Source organism: Echiichthys vipera (genome assembly GCF_963691815.1).
Source record: "Echiichthys vipera genome assembly, chromosome: 16".
Lineage (NCBI taxonomy): Eukaryota > Metazoa > Chordata > Actinopteri > Perciformes > Trachinidae > Echiichthys > Echiichthys vipera.
Window position 1 is genome coordinate 12,361,833 of NC_139841.1, and position 15,670 is coordinate 12,377,502.

Consider the following 15,670-nt stretch of genomic DNA (forward strand, 5'->3'; position numbering starts at 1 on the left):
CTTCCCGCCCCCACCTGACCAGGAAGAAGCTGTCAGAGTTGGACTGTCCCTATGGCGTGTTTGGAACAACCTACCTGCCTCTGTGTACACGTGTAGTCAAACGACTGTCTCTGTCTCTGTGTGTTTATCGTTTTGTTTTAACCATGTCTGTTGTGAAAACGTGTTTGAGACTGGTCCTTTTCGCCGCAGTCACCGTCCTGGCCGTGCTGCTGCTGCGATACTGGATGGCCAACAAACAGTACGTTTTCAACAAAGAAGACGTCGCCAAATTGGCCAAACAGTATGCAGGTGTGTTTGGTTATGAGAAGCTCTGTAGATAGAAGAAGTCACGACAAACCTGCAGTTGACTCAAATGCAGTTTAGATGTTAAATGTTATGTTGCCTTGTATACTGTAAATGTCTCTATTCTCAGGACAGGACCATGATCAGGCCTTCTCCAAAGTGGTGGTGGAGCTCAGGAAGAGGTAAACCATTACATTATGTTGTATCAGAAATCTATTTAGACACGTACTGGCATGTAAACACTAATATCTGCAACTTATATAGTGGTTGACTCATTCAATCAATGGACTTTAATCATTTCAGCATTATACTCTTATGAGGCACGTGTTTTAGTCTACATGACATGGTGTTTTTTTGTTTATTTGGAGCCCCTTTAGCTTCAACATAGCTAGAAGCTATTCTTCCAGTGGCCCTGCAGTTATGTTGTGACAATACAATTAACACAATCACATTAAACACAATACTCAAACATTAAACATCACATCCTATTACACAAAATACAACTCAAATAGTGACCGAATTATATCTGATTCAATTAAACAAGAGTTTAGTTGTTCTGTGTTGTTACCCTACTCTGGCTTGTAGATGGCCCTGCATGTAATGAATATATGAACAATATACTGTAGTGACTGTGTATAATCATTCATCACTCTTTCTGATGCAGATACGTGTCATTGAAGTCGCTAGATGAGAATTTTACGTTCTGTGTTTTTAACGACCAACTAATAAAGTGTACTTGAACTAGGTATCCTGGCCACATCCTGCCAGACGAGGACCTGCAGTGGGTGTTTGTGAATGCTGGAGGTTGGATGGGCTCCATGTGTCTCCTCCACGCCTCGCTCACAGAGTATGTGCTGCTTTTTGGTACCGCAGTGGACACAGGCGGACACTCAGGTGAGGAATCACAGGGATTCAAAGTCTGCCTTTTTGTCAAGCAATGGGAAAAGATCTGTTCCGACGACTCCCCAGTTCCTTAGCTTAAATGCCAATTATGGATTTTATGATTAATTCTAGGACAACTTTAATTGTATTGAGAAGGACCACACACAGACTTTACTTTTGCTATACCTACACTATTATATATATATATGCCTGGACTCTTGCCTTTTGTAAGAAAAAAATGTAAAATAAAACAAATTTAGCACATTTAGCATGAATGTTTTTTTTTTAGTACTTGTGATGTACACTGAATCTTTGCTCTTTTCTTATGTTTGTGTGATCAATCAGTATATGAAAAAAAATAAATTTGACTACATGTCTGCTCTCTTGTTTCTGTCAGGTCGTTACTGGGCTGAGATTTCTGACACTATCATATCCGGCACCTTTAGACAGTGGAAGGAGGGGACAACCAAGAGTGAAATATACTACCCTGGTAATACCATAACACATTTTAATCTGTAATGTTATGTTTTTATATGAATTATATTCTGGTTAGAATAAATAAATTATACCATGGCTGTAATCTGTGTAGACAGCTGTTTAAATGACACAAATATCCCACTGTATACAGTCAGTTACCGTGGAAACTGTCTAAGCTTTAAAGGATGTAGGTAAGTCCTAAATTATACAAATTAAAATGTCTTCCTGTACTTCCAAACCTTTTTCTCCACAGGTGACACCATCGTACACAGTGTAGGCGAGGCCACTTCAGTCCAGTGGAGCACCGGGACATGGATGGTGGAGTATGGCCGAGGTTTCATCCCCTCCACACTGGGCTTCGCTCTGGCAGACACCCTGTTCAGCACCCAGGACTTCCTCACAATGTTCTACACCGGACGTGTCTATGTCAAGGGTCTGCTGCTCGAGGCTGGTACACTACTTACAGAGGCGGGAGTTTTCTGAGGCGTGGTAAAGGCCTGCACAGGGACAGGAACATCAACGGTTCGCCTTGTCATAACACTATTTTTAACCCTGACCACTAACATTTAGCATGGTGAAAAATCTGTGCTAGATCATTCAATATGAAATATTTTTACTGGAATTGTAGACAATCAAAATTTTCATTAGTACATTTACTACATTCAAGTTCTTGCCCGTTGTTAAGGCTATCCCAAATAAAGTGGTTGAGTCCCTTTCCCCTGTGAGCAATTAAGCTTTTATGGAAATCAGTGGTAAATGTTGCATTGTTGTTGATGCAGTTGAATGTCAAACTGCCTATATAGTAAGTGAGGTGTAAAGAATGGAACCCTAAAAACTTTTTTCACAAGTAGATCGCCAAATCTGAGATTTTGGTTAATAATAATACAATACTTGTAACCAGGCTATTGACTTTTAATTCTTTAGCAACCAGGCACTTAAAAAAAGTAAGGATTATAAAATGCTAAAGCTGTGATTATAAAATAAAAATTGCGGACCAAAGGAATCACTTTTAAAACAAATATGCAATTTATGATTTGGCTTGCAAAACAAAGACTATATAATGCAAAACCAAAGCACACTATTTTCTTAGTAAATACCCATTTCATATTTATATGCATGTGGATTCTCAATAAATGAGTCTTTATGAAGATCTCAATCTTCAAACTAATCACAGAAATTAGCGTCAAGAAGCACATTTGCTCCAAAGACCAAGCCTCTCAACTTTTGGCTCCATTTCCTTATCGGTTTCTACTATATATTTCTTTTTAAAAGTTAAAAACCTGCAAGGATATGGAGGAGAAACTGCCTCAGTGAGTATGTGTGTGTGCACAATGTCCCAATTTCTGCCTCAGCTTGAGTTAAAGTAAGTTCATACCTCAGTGTTTTGACGTTTATAAATACTCCATCATGGTGTGTACTGACAGCTTTAGAGCTACTGGGCAAGATTGCCGTTTTCATACTGACGATGAACACAATGTATGGCGCTTTTACCAACAAATATGAAATTTGGGAATCTTTTCAAATCTTTGTGCAATTCCTATTAGATAACAAAAACACTGCTGTTCTGATCTTAAGACCTCTGTTGTGTTATACTGTATACTGTTGTACTTTTTTATGAGCTTAAATAGACTTGGTACGATCATTTTGAAAATATAGTTGCCAAGATTGTATTGAAGTTATCCCTTGAATAATATTGGGTTCTGACCAAGTGAGGCTTCTTGGCTCAGTGTCCTCAGCCTCTGTTCATTGTCTGGAACTTTGCACTAGTCCTACAGGGCAACAACGAAACATTTTACACAGGCCTGACCCTCTACAATGTACCATTGTATTATAATGCTGCGAAGAAATGGCAGGAAATCAAAGCCTATTGGAAATAATACACTTACTTCACTTGGAATTGTATTGTACAAGCAAATCACTGCTGATGAATCCAATATCTTACAGTTCAGAACCTTTTTAGATGCAACAGCCTTATTTTCAGACTGATGCCTGAAGCTATGAAGGACCACATAGGGTTTGTGGGGGAGTGAAATTATACTGCATAACTACCCAAACTGGAGTTATTTGGTTTTTATACAGCAGCATCAGTAGCAGTGTGGACTCACGGGTGGGTGGCAAAAAAACACTATTGCTGTAATTCAAATGTTGATGATCAGAAGTGCAATTTACTGTAAGGTAAAGATGAAAACTGACAGTGCCAGGAGAAATAAATGTTTTTGAAAGAAATTATATGTCTGGTTTATTAATTATCACGTCAAATCAAGATCTATCTCGAAGATCTACCTCAGAGATTTATTTGTCCTGCAAAACAAACATTAGGGGTAATTTCAGGGGGCAAACACAACTTGAATGATATCACAAAACTGACCTTATATTCTCCAGAGAGTTGATACAAATTGAGATAAGGTTAGGGGATTGTCAGTCGCTGGAGGGATGCTGCGTGAACTGACGGTGTTATTCAATAAAAGAGGCCGGCAGTATAGAGGATAGACATCAGTCCTCATCTCCGTCTGTAAATGTCAAGAGGATGCAGACAACCTGATTCCTTGTCATCATATCCATGAGAGAGACAGAGGTGATGATGATAGAAGTGTGTGTATTTCATGTGGGTGTGTGTTTGCTTGTTTCTGCTTATATGTGTGCATAGAGGTGACAGGTGAGTGTGAAAGTGCGTGCTTTTGTACACATTCGACATCCCGTAGCACATGTGCATAGTGCTTGTAACCTGTGTGTGTGTTCTACTATAGCCACCCTGCGATATTCCTTCCTCTCTGTCTATCTATCCATCTGTGTATGTGTGTGTGTTACCATATTATCCCAGATATAGATTTAATGTCAGCCTAACAGACTATCCTGACCCCCACTGCCCTCCTTCTCTTTAAGCCCTTTAAAGGAGATGTATTCAGAATCGAAGCTTGGTGACCGGTGCTGAAATACCACCCTGCCCACGCAGCAACCACACCTTAATGGGATAGATGACAGCCTCTTTGACTAATCGCTTGGTGTCTGCCAGGCTGATAATATCCCCCCACCGCATGTTGGGACTGTGCAAAGGCGGGATACAAACAATACAAAATAAGATTAAGTCACACTAGAAAGCAAGTCTGTGTGCATGTACATACGCAAACATTCCTCGGGCATTTAGGCTTGCATTAATATATATCCTTTAGCATGAAACATCAGATAAAGGAAGCAGAGAGAACCACTAGGCTATCATTACACCACTTTAAAGCTCTTGCCTGCTCTCTAGTGGACAACTTCAGCATAACTTTTTATATTAGGACTACTTGATATTTTAAAGATAGAAATACCATCTCAGGAGGAAAAACATGTGACCCCTAAATGAATCGAAAGTTAAATTTTGTTCATTTTTTTCAACAATATTTGTGGGTAAAAGGAACTAAAAATTGAAATATAACCACAACAGTGCTGTTTATGAATTAGAGGTGTGTACAGAATGTACTTTGGAAACCTTTGGGATTTGCTGGGAAAATACAGTTACATGTTATTATTTAAATATACTTTATTAAGACTTACCAGTGGTGACGTCATATATTTTTCACTCATACTTACTGGCTTTTCCCGACCTTTCACCCACACTTCTTCTTTCCTTTCTTCCTATTTTTTAACTTATGACATGCTTTATTTTGTGATTATGCATTTAGAAAGCTGTTTTATGTAATCTTCTTATTAATCTTATCTTTATTTTATATATTAAAGAAACCATGTTTATTTTCACACAGAAATACCTTTCTCCCCTTTTTTGCTAATAAATACCTACAGTCTATGAGAAATACAAACGCACCTGTGTCTACGGGTAGCTCCGCGGGACAAAGCAGAAGAAACACGGGGAACAGACTTCACAACAACCGACCTACATCAGGACACTGACTGCATAACCACTGGCCCACTAACCTTTCAGAATCCTGATGGAGCTCTCATACCAATCTATGAAAGTCGCCCACCAAGCCCGGGAAGCGGTGAGTCAAGAAGGGCTTTTTTAATATAAATTTTCTAGCAGGTTTGAGGGACAACTATTGGCAAGCAAACGCGTTTTTTTTGCTAACGTTAACTAGCACTGGACCTTGGGAGAGGGGCGTGTAACGTTAACTATGGCCAAATGAACTGTCACAAATGACAAGCGATGCCACTGGTCATAGCATGTAGTTATTCAGGGCCAGGTCTTTGTATTTTACACACGCGTTATGCAGAAAATAACAGATAGAAAGTCACATTTAACGTTAGCTAAACACTAAGCAGTTTGCCGTTGAGCTAATCAGGCTTAGTAGTTTTGCACGCATCCAGTGCCACAAACGATTGTTCGGAGTCTACAGGTTGCCTGGATACCGAGTCAGGTTGTTGTCATTGGTGGCAATTTGTCGCCCTCTACTGTCTCCCCATCCTAATGCACTCCTCCAACATGATGCTCTGCTCAATGGGAGTAAAGGATACATTAGACCTGCTTCACTTGTCAAACGCAGGCGGTATTGTTCGATAACATTAATGACAAATACATGGAAATGCTACTCATCAGGACCTTTCAACAAATGAGATTTGTGCACATGTCAAAGTAGGAAAATCGCAGGTGTTAATAATTAAATGAATTATGGCGGTATGCCATTGAGCTGCTTTGGCTCCAGCTCTATTTTTGTGGGCATCAGTAATGCTGGCTCACTGTCACACCAGAACTGGGACACTTCAATAAAACGGAACCAATGTTCTGTGCTTTTTATTTATCATTTATTCATGATTTATTTGTTTATTTCAGGCATGTCAGTAAGATCAATCATCGTTACACATTATCTTAGTTTTAATCATACAATTCACATGTCCGAAAGGGAAAGCGGGAGAAGCAAATGCTTTATAGTCCCACCCCAGTTACCCACACAATACATTATCTTTATCTTACTATCTTTCTTATGACATTGACATAACATGTTTCAACAGCAGGTAGTAATCAGAGCTGGAGTCTAGCTAGACAGTCACACAGGCAACGAGTGTGTCTGCAGTGTTCATATTAGTCTGTCATGAGTGAAAAACAGTCTCATCTTGCACATTGTTGTTTAACGTTATCAAGTAAAGTAAAAAAAAAAGACAAAAAACATCTTGCTTACACACAAGTTGACATTTGCCTCATACTGCGCTCTTCAGTGTCAGCTACTGTTTGGGTGTTCTTTGTTTTTTCTCCCATACCGTCTCAACACTGTCTGCTGACTCCTACCTTTGACCTTTATCAACCCTCACCCTGGGTCATTCTGTAACATTTCCTACTGTGACCAGTCAAAACAGGGTGTCTGCAGACTGCAGGTCCTTAAATGTATTAAAAATGTCTCCTTAAAAAGTTTTGAAATGAGATTTTATAAATATCAGGCATATCTCACGTTTGAATTTGTGAGGCCTTAATTGTCACAAATATTTAATCTAATCTTAATTTATCCACATTTTAATTTTTGTAATCTAAATTAATTCATCTATAAACCTACCTCTAAACCTAACACTGTCTTGTGTTATATACTTGCACTTACCTGTTGGCAAAATGTAGATTAACCTATCTCACCCTAATAACCATATTACTAAAGCTTACCTCTGCACATAACCACTTATGACCTTTATACTTACCTGCAGTGCTCAAAATAGAAAAAAGATGATCTGTCCAAAGAATCAGTTTTAAATTTGGTTTGAAAGGTGTCTTGCAAAGTTCTTTAAAATCATGAGATTTAAATGTCTTTTAACTGTAGACACCCTGTAAAATGACCTAAACCTAATATAATAACAATTGTTATAATTGATTATTTTCAACCTACAATCACAGAAAGCGCCATACATTAATTGAATCAAACTTGAATTATTGCTTTTAACATTAGTGCGGCAGTTGTGTTTAAAGTGCTAAGTCTCAGTGCTGAGTGTGTAGTGTTACTGCCCAACAGGACGAGCTGAGGACTGAGATGAGGAAGAAGAACCTCCTCATCCTCATTTACCACCATCTGCTGGGGCAAGGGTCAGTATGCCTTTTTTTTTAAATGACATTTTTAGCATTTAGAGGGTGAATGATGGTAACAGAAGTTTAAAGGCTTTGCCAATGTGTACTGCCCATTGTAACAAACCTACAGAGGTGCGTATGCGTATGCGTGTGCGTTCGCATGCACGTGCGTGCGTGTGTGTGCATGTGTAAAGTTTACGACTTTATCAGCTATATGCAATTCATCAGCATAACACATTAAAACTAAATCATATTGTACTCCCCAGGCTCACAACACAAGACAGCAGACATAGTCAACCTTGTTTGTTTTTGATCTTTCCAAGGTCCATGTGTGCGTGTGTATGAGATCTTGTGTGTTTTCCATTCACCAGTTACGTGTCTGCAGCAGTAGCCTTGGAGCAGGAGACTAATGGAGGTATGAGGAGGTTCGAGGTCTGTGATAACATCGATCTGGAGATGGTGCTGATGGAGTATGAGAGTTATCACTACGTCAAGTTCCAGAAATACCCCAAACTTGTCAGAAGAACAGCAGAGCCAGGTATATGACCTCCAGTAAAACACAGTGCAACATTGGAATCATAGCTCATGCCCAATGTGATAAATGTGCTGCTAGATTCTGAATTATTGGGATGTACTCATTAAATCTCAATTATAGCCTTAGTCAATGTTTTCTGTTGTTTATTTTATGTCTAGGTGAAACCAGAAGTGCAAGAAGTGGTGGAGTAAAGAGGTGAGTCTCTCCATCTATCACACATTTTTTTTTTATTTCACATTCAGCACTTAATAGTTATGCATTGTCCTTACATGCTGATAATCTAAAATACACAAGAAAAACAACGTAGTTATTGTTGATTTGGAGAAAGATTCGACGTATTCTGCAGTGATGTTGAATAAGGGTTCTGTGTCTCGTTTTGTCGTACAGGAGTCCCTGTTCAGCTGTAAAGCCTCTTCCCAAAATCAACCCGTCCCAGAATCCACAGTCTGGAAACGGAGCCAAGAGAACAACTGTAAGTTCACCTACAAATGTATAGCGTTTAACACAGAATGACAGAGGATATATTAAAGGTGATTATTCTGACGTCCCGATGGCTGTGTTTCCAGGAGAATGTCTCTTCTGCTCCTTCAGAGTCATCAGAGTTTGGTCTCAACGTGTCTTCTATCAGAAACGGACCAGCTGGGGAGGCATCCACAAACAGAAAGGTACTGGGGAATGATTGTTGTTATTTACAGATGAAGGTGATCATTATTTTTTTATGGACATATTTGATTTGTTTACATTTCAGGCATTATCAACCCCAATCTAGTAAGAGTAGAAATTGAACAGCAAATCCAATCATCCAAATGAGAATTAATTTTTGATGACTTTACAGAAATCATCCCTCACAATTATCTATGTATGAATCTTTTTTTTAAATTAATAATACAAATATTTTGCTTAAAATTTCTCCTTTTATATTAATCTTGGAATACGTGACAGAACCAGTTTTGTATATTGTTAATTAAATTGATAAGTTCACGACCTAAACTAGCACAATGTCAAGTACCCTATGACTACAAAGCATACACATACATTTGTACACACCCTTTCATAAAAATGTGAAACTGAATCACTGCTGTCAGTTTGTTATTTGTTTTTTTTTAAGTTTGCCTTTGTTCGCTTAAATGAGTAAAATCTTGCATTGCCTGTCTGAGTGCCAGATGACTGACGGCAAAGTTTCAATCCATGACGCTGTCAAAGGAGCTGGCACTGACTCAGACCACATGGTAACTATAGTCTGAAAAACATATTTATTTATTTCTTGGAGCATTTCTTAAGACATTTGAATGGCACAAAATCTACGAGAACAATGGAATCAAAACAAAAGTAAAGTTGCTTATAGCATTAACTCCACTACCAGTAATATTAACAATTTCATGCTGTGTTGCAGGAACGACTGCTGAAGCCCCTCAGTGGCTTTTCTGGAATGAGCGGTGAGATGAAAGAACTGGCTGCAATCATCAGCAGGGTACAACACACATACACATACACACACACACACACACACACACACACACACACACACACACACACACACACACACACACAGACACACACACACACTCCAGGGTTTGTATGGGTGCTCAAAATCCCTGAAAACGCTTGAATTTAAGTGTGGTGTTTTCAAGGTTTGAAAAGTGCTTGGATTTTGAATAAAGTGCTTAAAACTGCTTGAAATGTTATGTTATACGGGATGGCACATATGATATAACACAGAAAAAAGAAGATCTCCATATTTGAGTGACTGGAAACTGAAAATTTGAGTGAAAAAAGACTTTACATGATTGACAGATTATTAAAAATAGTTGGTGATTGTATAACTGTCGATCTATAAGTCCAGTTAGTTTTCCTTTGTTTGTCGTCCTTCTGTAGAAAGATGAACAAATGCAATAATAAGTATACTGGGTATTGCACTGTATACAAGTATGTAGTTTAAATGCTTGAAAAGTGAATGTGACTTCTGAAAAGGTGTCGGAACCCTGATATATACACACACACACACACACCAGTACTATATTGCACTTACAAATAAGCAACAGAGAGGCAGATTTGATCTCAACTTGTGGCTCCTACTTATGATGCCTTTCAGTGATTCATAATATGTCCACTAGGGAGCAGTAAAGAGCTTTGTAGGGAATGGATTGATCTGCTGTATTAATGAAGGCCCGGGTTCTATCTATTTCCCTTATCTGATGTTTCACTTTAAAGGACACCTATTTACACAAGCCTAATCGTGTGTGTGTGTGTGTGTGTGTGTGTGTGTGTGTGTGTGTGTGTGTGTGTGTGTGTGTGTGTGTGTGTGTGTGTGTGTGTGTGTGTGTGTGTGTGTGTGTGTGTGTGTGTGTGTGTGTGTGTGTGTGTGTGTGTGTGTGTGTGTGTGTGTGTGTGTGTGTGTACCCCTAAAGGACATCTATTTGCACAGCCCCAACGTGCGGTGGGAGGACATCATCGGCCTGGAGAACGCAAAACGATTAGTCAAAGAGGCCGTCGTCTATCCCATTAAGGTGCAGCCGCCACCTGGGCATGCTGGTATTTCAGTTGTGGTCGCCCGGCTTCGATTCTGAATACATCTCCTTTAAAGGGCTTAAAGAGAAGGAGGGCAGTCGGGTCAGGATAGTCTGTTAGGCTGACATTAAATCTATATCTGGGATAATATGGTAACACACACATACACAGATGGATAGATAGACAGGGATGCAGAAAGACGCACACATGCAATGCCATGTAGAATTTATATACACAGCCACATTCACAAAATGTTGCTGCTGCATACAGAGAGTGCACCTACACATAAAACATGAAACACACACGCACACAAACAGAATACACACCCTTCTGTCATCATCACCTAGGTCTCTCTCATGGATATGATGACAACAAATCAGGTTGTCTGCATCCTCTTGACATTTACAGACGGAGATGAGGACTGATGTGTCTATCCTCTATACTGCTGGCTTCTTTTATTGAATAACATCCTACCTCCACCTTCCAACAATCCCCAACTTCTTTCTCCATTATTATTCATTCTCTGGGCTATAAGGTCAGTTTGGTGATTTGACTCAGACCCCCTCAAATTCAGACTAATTTGTGTTATGTGGTATTTGCCGCACTGGTGTCACTATACATCAAGCGAATCAGTTTTCTTTGTACACCGCTCAGCTTCCGATTGGTCTGCAAAAAATGGAAATGTATGTTTTGTCGCTGGAAGATTATGTCCCGCAGCTATCTATATATTTTTCATATCAAATTATATGAATTTTAAATCAATTCAATTTTGTTTATAGTGCCAAATCATAACAAAAGTTATCTTAAGACACTTTACATATAGAGTATGTAAAGACCACACACACTATTAAAAAAACCCAACAATTCCCCCATGAGTAGCAACAAGTCGCACTATCTTTGATAAAAAATAGTCATAATTATTATAGTTACTTATAAAGTATTAATCCAGCAAGGTTGTGCACACAGTGGAAATTCTTCCCTTTAACAGGCAGGAACGTCGAACAGACCCAGCTCTATGGAAGACAGCCATCTGTCTTGACCGTTTGGGTAGTAAGAAAAGGAGAAAGAGACAGACAGATTGACAGAGAGAGACAAAGACGCACACAAAGACAGACAGGCAGACAGAAAGACAGACAGACAGTCCCAGATATACAAGCAACCACAAACAGTAACTATAATACTTTCTAAAGTATGAATGAATATAACATTTATGTTATGGCAGTTAATAAAGTAGAAAATTATAGTAGATTAACTAAATGTTTGTCTGTGCTGTAGATTTCATATTTGTTCTCTCTCTCTCTCTTTACAGTACCCCCAACTGTTTACAGGCATCCTTTCTCCATGGAAGGGCTTACTGCTCTATGGCCCCCCAGGTAAGATCTCCAGCACTGTAAACAGGTTCGCTGATAAATACAAATCTGTTGGTTGTTTGCTCTTGATCAGTGGTCTGCATGAAAACATTTCCAGTCCAAATAGTCCAGCAATTTTGAATTCTTCCTGACATTTATTTCTTATGACCATCTGACTCTCACACACAGGTACGGGTAAGACACTGCTGGCCAAGGCCGTAGCTACGGAGTGTAAGACGACCTTCTTCAACATTTCAGCTTCCAGCATCGTCAGCAAGTGGAGAGGAGACTCTGAGAAACTGGTCAGGGTAGGTCTTTAACACGCAGCGGGGGAAAAAATGACATATATTTCATGTTGTGTGTCCTATACTTGAGTTTAGATTTGTGTAAATGTATGTATCTATCTGTCGGCAGGTTCTGTTTGAGCTGGCCAGGTACCACGCCCCATCCACCATTTTCCTGGATGAGCTGGAGTCAGTGATGAGCCAGAGAGGAACCAACATGGGGTGAGCTGAACCACAAAATGTGATGAATGGGTTTTTTTCCCCAGATCTGAATTTTATGGTTTCTCTTCATGAAATAATAGCAATAATAATAATAAACTTAATGTAAACCACAATTTTCAGTACTAAGTTCTTTATATTGTTAAAAAAATGTAACAACACATTTTGGGACTGCAACACTACACATTTTGAATGAAATGTAATAAAATACACTAAAGCAATATAGAAAAATAAAAAGCAATAACATTAAAAACATGAGACATATTGGGAATCCAATTTTGTGCTTGCATTCATAAAAAGTATATTTTAAGAAGAATGAAGCCATGTCAAATTCTACTTGAGTGAGTCACATTTAACTCACTGTGAGACGTGTCATTTGTGAACCCAGAAATGTTTTTTAAAACAATTTTACATCAGGCATTTGCATTAATAATAATTGTATATACCAGTTTAGCCATGGTCTGAATGCAGGTGAGTATTTTCATGAATGTGTAATTCATGAAAATAAACAAATAAAGGAAATACACTAAAATAGTTCTAAATCATCATGTGTAATACATTTGAATTAGAAAATACTATCCAAGCAAGATATTGAAATGACCACTTCAGCCGTTACTATAAAGCTCTTTGCTGGGCAAAACTCTGTACAAAGACTGACAATGTTGTTTCTGTAGTTTATGATTTATACATGTCACAATAAAAAGCATTGAATGACTCATGCGGTGGTGAATCTGAATTGGATGTAACTGCAGACCACTGTGTGTTTTCAGAGGAGAGCATGAGGGGAGTCGCAGGATGAAGACTGAGCTGCTGGTTCAGATGGACGGACTGGCCAAATCACAGGACTTGGTGTTTGTACTGGCTGCCTCCAACCTGCCTTGGTAATACTTTAACACACAGCACATACTGTATGTACAAACCTCTAGGGAATTCAGTATTTTATCTTTCATAATGGTTATAACAGCAAATGTGTGTTTATGCCAGACGGCACACACACATATATATACAATCATATTTTATATTTTTTTATATTTCTCTCCTCCCTTGTTCTTTTTTTCTCTCTCATATTTTGCAGTCATTGTTAACCTGATAAAAAAATCCATAAAGTAACAAGTTAAGCAAAATGGTTTATTTAAAACAAGGTGTATTTTTGTGTAGATCATGAAGCCGTATAGAATAAAAATCTGAATTATTCCTGATATTAAGACTAAAGGCGAATGAAAAAGGAAGTGTTCCTCTCTCAGGGAACTGGACCATGCCATGCTGAGGAGGCTAGAGAAGAGGATTCTAGTTGGTCTTCCTTCCTCACCTGCTCGCCAAGCTATGATCTCTCATTGGCTGCCTCCTCTCAGCTCCACAGGAGGGGTGGAGCTACGAACTGAGCTGGACTATGAGTCTCTGGCAAAGGTGTGTTACAGTAAGACTCGTAAGGGTCGACTTAAAAAAAAAAAAAGTATTTTCTTTTAGTTTTTAATCATGTATCTAATCATAATCACGATTATTTTGGTGAACATTGAGATCACGATTATATAACACAATTTCTTGCTGACTTTTCCAAGACTTAAACAGTGTTTTTTCTTTACTTATATAATATAATTCAACTGAAAAACACATTTAAGTTCTAAAAAAAAAGAGAAATCAATACTATATATATATATTCTTTTTATAAATAATGTAAAAATAAATTACATAAATGAGATCAACTATGTTGTAACATTAGCACAAAAACTAAACATAAATGGTCAATATAAAATAAATAATAGATGAATAAATCAATAGAAATCAGATAAAATGTGTTTGAGTGGACTGCCACCACCCACTGTGTATTCACATTAATGTCATTAATGGGAAGGGGGGTGCTAGATTTGGAACAAAAATCCCTACAGAACAGAATAGCTTTTATATAATCCCAATTATCTTGTTTTCATACATTGCAATCCAAAAATTGGAATTCATAATACAAATTAATTAATTGCCCAGGCCTGCTTTGTAATCTGGAAATAGTTTCTTCACTCGTGTTGCCATTAATGTCTGTTGCCAATGAGAGGAGAGACTATACAGTACAATCACAACACAGTGCCTATCAGCTCGGCCTCATCTGATCTGTTTGTTTCAGGGGATGGAGGGTTACTCTGGCTCTGATATAAGACTGGTATGTAAGGAGGCCGCCATGAGACCAGTCCGCAAGATCTTTGATGCTCTGGAGTTACATCAGGATGGTAGGAAAACACACACACACACACACACACACACACACACACACACACACACACACACACACACACACACACACACACACACACACACACACACACACACACACACACACACACACACACACACACACACACACACACACACACACACACACACACACACACACACACACACACACACACACACACACACACACACACACACACACACACACAAAAAGATTCAAACGACCCTTACAACAGCCATGTTTTCTGTCCAGTGTCCCTGAATAAAATGCTGTAGCCTCACTATGAATCTCCTTCACAGGAGACACTGACATGCCTGCCATCCAGTTGGAAACCGTGACAACAGCTGATTTCCTGGAAGTCATCACACACACCAAACCCTCAGCTCGAAACCTGACGGACAGATACACAGCCTGGGAGAGAGAGTACGAGTCTGTCTGACACACAGGCACATTTTTACTTGAGTGCAGTGTAGCACTACTGCATATCTGACAGAGAAGGTTTTGTTTACTGAGAACAAACCTACAATTAGTGGGACCTATGGCAGAAATTCACACACATATTACACACCTGGATATGTAAATTGTTTACTAAAACATCTGAACTTTAGTAAGTCTAACATAATTTAATGGACTCAGTGTGTCCTCGTGATATGTCTGGAATATTTGAAATCAGTCAAGTTAAAAACCTTCCCACACATCAATCATTGTTTTTGTCTCTTGTATGATTTTAGTGTCAATTGTTTTTACATGGGTGTGAATAAAAACCTCCTGAACAAGATCTCCAAGCCTCAGCCCCAGCCAAAGGCCCAGGGCAACAGAAACAGACTCATTGATTGACCTAGAAAGACAACTGATTCTGGAAATCACTGCAGCTATCACACTCGGGCCAAATGTGGTCCTGTTGTCTGTAGCAACAAAGTTTGTGGTTTT

General features: G+C 38.8%; 2 protein-coding genes across 2 annotated transcripts; both read left to right on the forward strand.

The window, feature by feature from the left end:
- Nucleotides 1–39: 39 nt before the first annotated feature.
- On the forward strand, nt 40–3,837 carry sigmar1 (sigma non-opioid intracellular receptor 1). Its single transcript, XM_083929853.1, has 5 exons — nt 40–288; nt 413–464; nt 1,028–1,176; nt 1,562–1,654; nt 1,895–3,837. The coding sequence occupies exons 1-5, from the start codon at nt 144–146 to the stop codon at nt 2,122–2,124; spliced, it is 669 nt and encodes a 222-aa protein (XP_083785979.1). The 5' UTR covers nt 40–143; the 3' UTR covers nt 2,125–3,837.
- Nucleotides 3,838–5,570: 1,733 nt separating this feature from the next.
- Nucleotides 5,571–15,179, forward strand: katnal2 (katanin p60 subunit A-like 2; the record flags this gene model as incomplete). Its single annotated transcript, XM_083929422.1, has 16 exons — nt 5,571–5,621; nt 7,569–7,639; nt 7,993–8,159; nt 8,315–8,351; nt 8,544–8,646; nt 8,723–8,821; nt 9,320–9,385; nt 9,550–9,627; nt 10,565–10,663; nt 11,974–12,037; nt 12,203–12,321; nt 12,428–12,519; nt 13,287–13,397; nt 13,761–13,923; nt 14,633–14,735; nt 15,040–15,179. The coding sequence occupies 16 exons, from the start codon at nt 5,571–5,573 to the stop codon at nt 15,177–15,179; spliced, it is 1,563 nt and encodes a 520-aa protein (XP_083785548.1).
- Nucleotides 15,180–15,670: the final 491 nt, after the last annotated feature.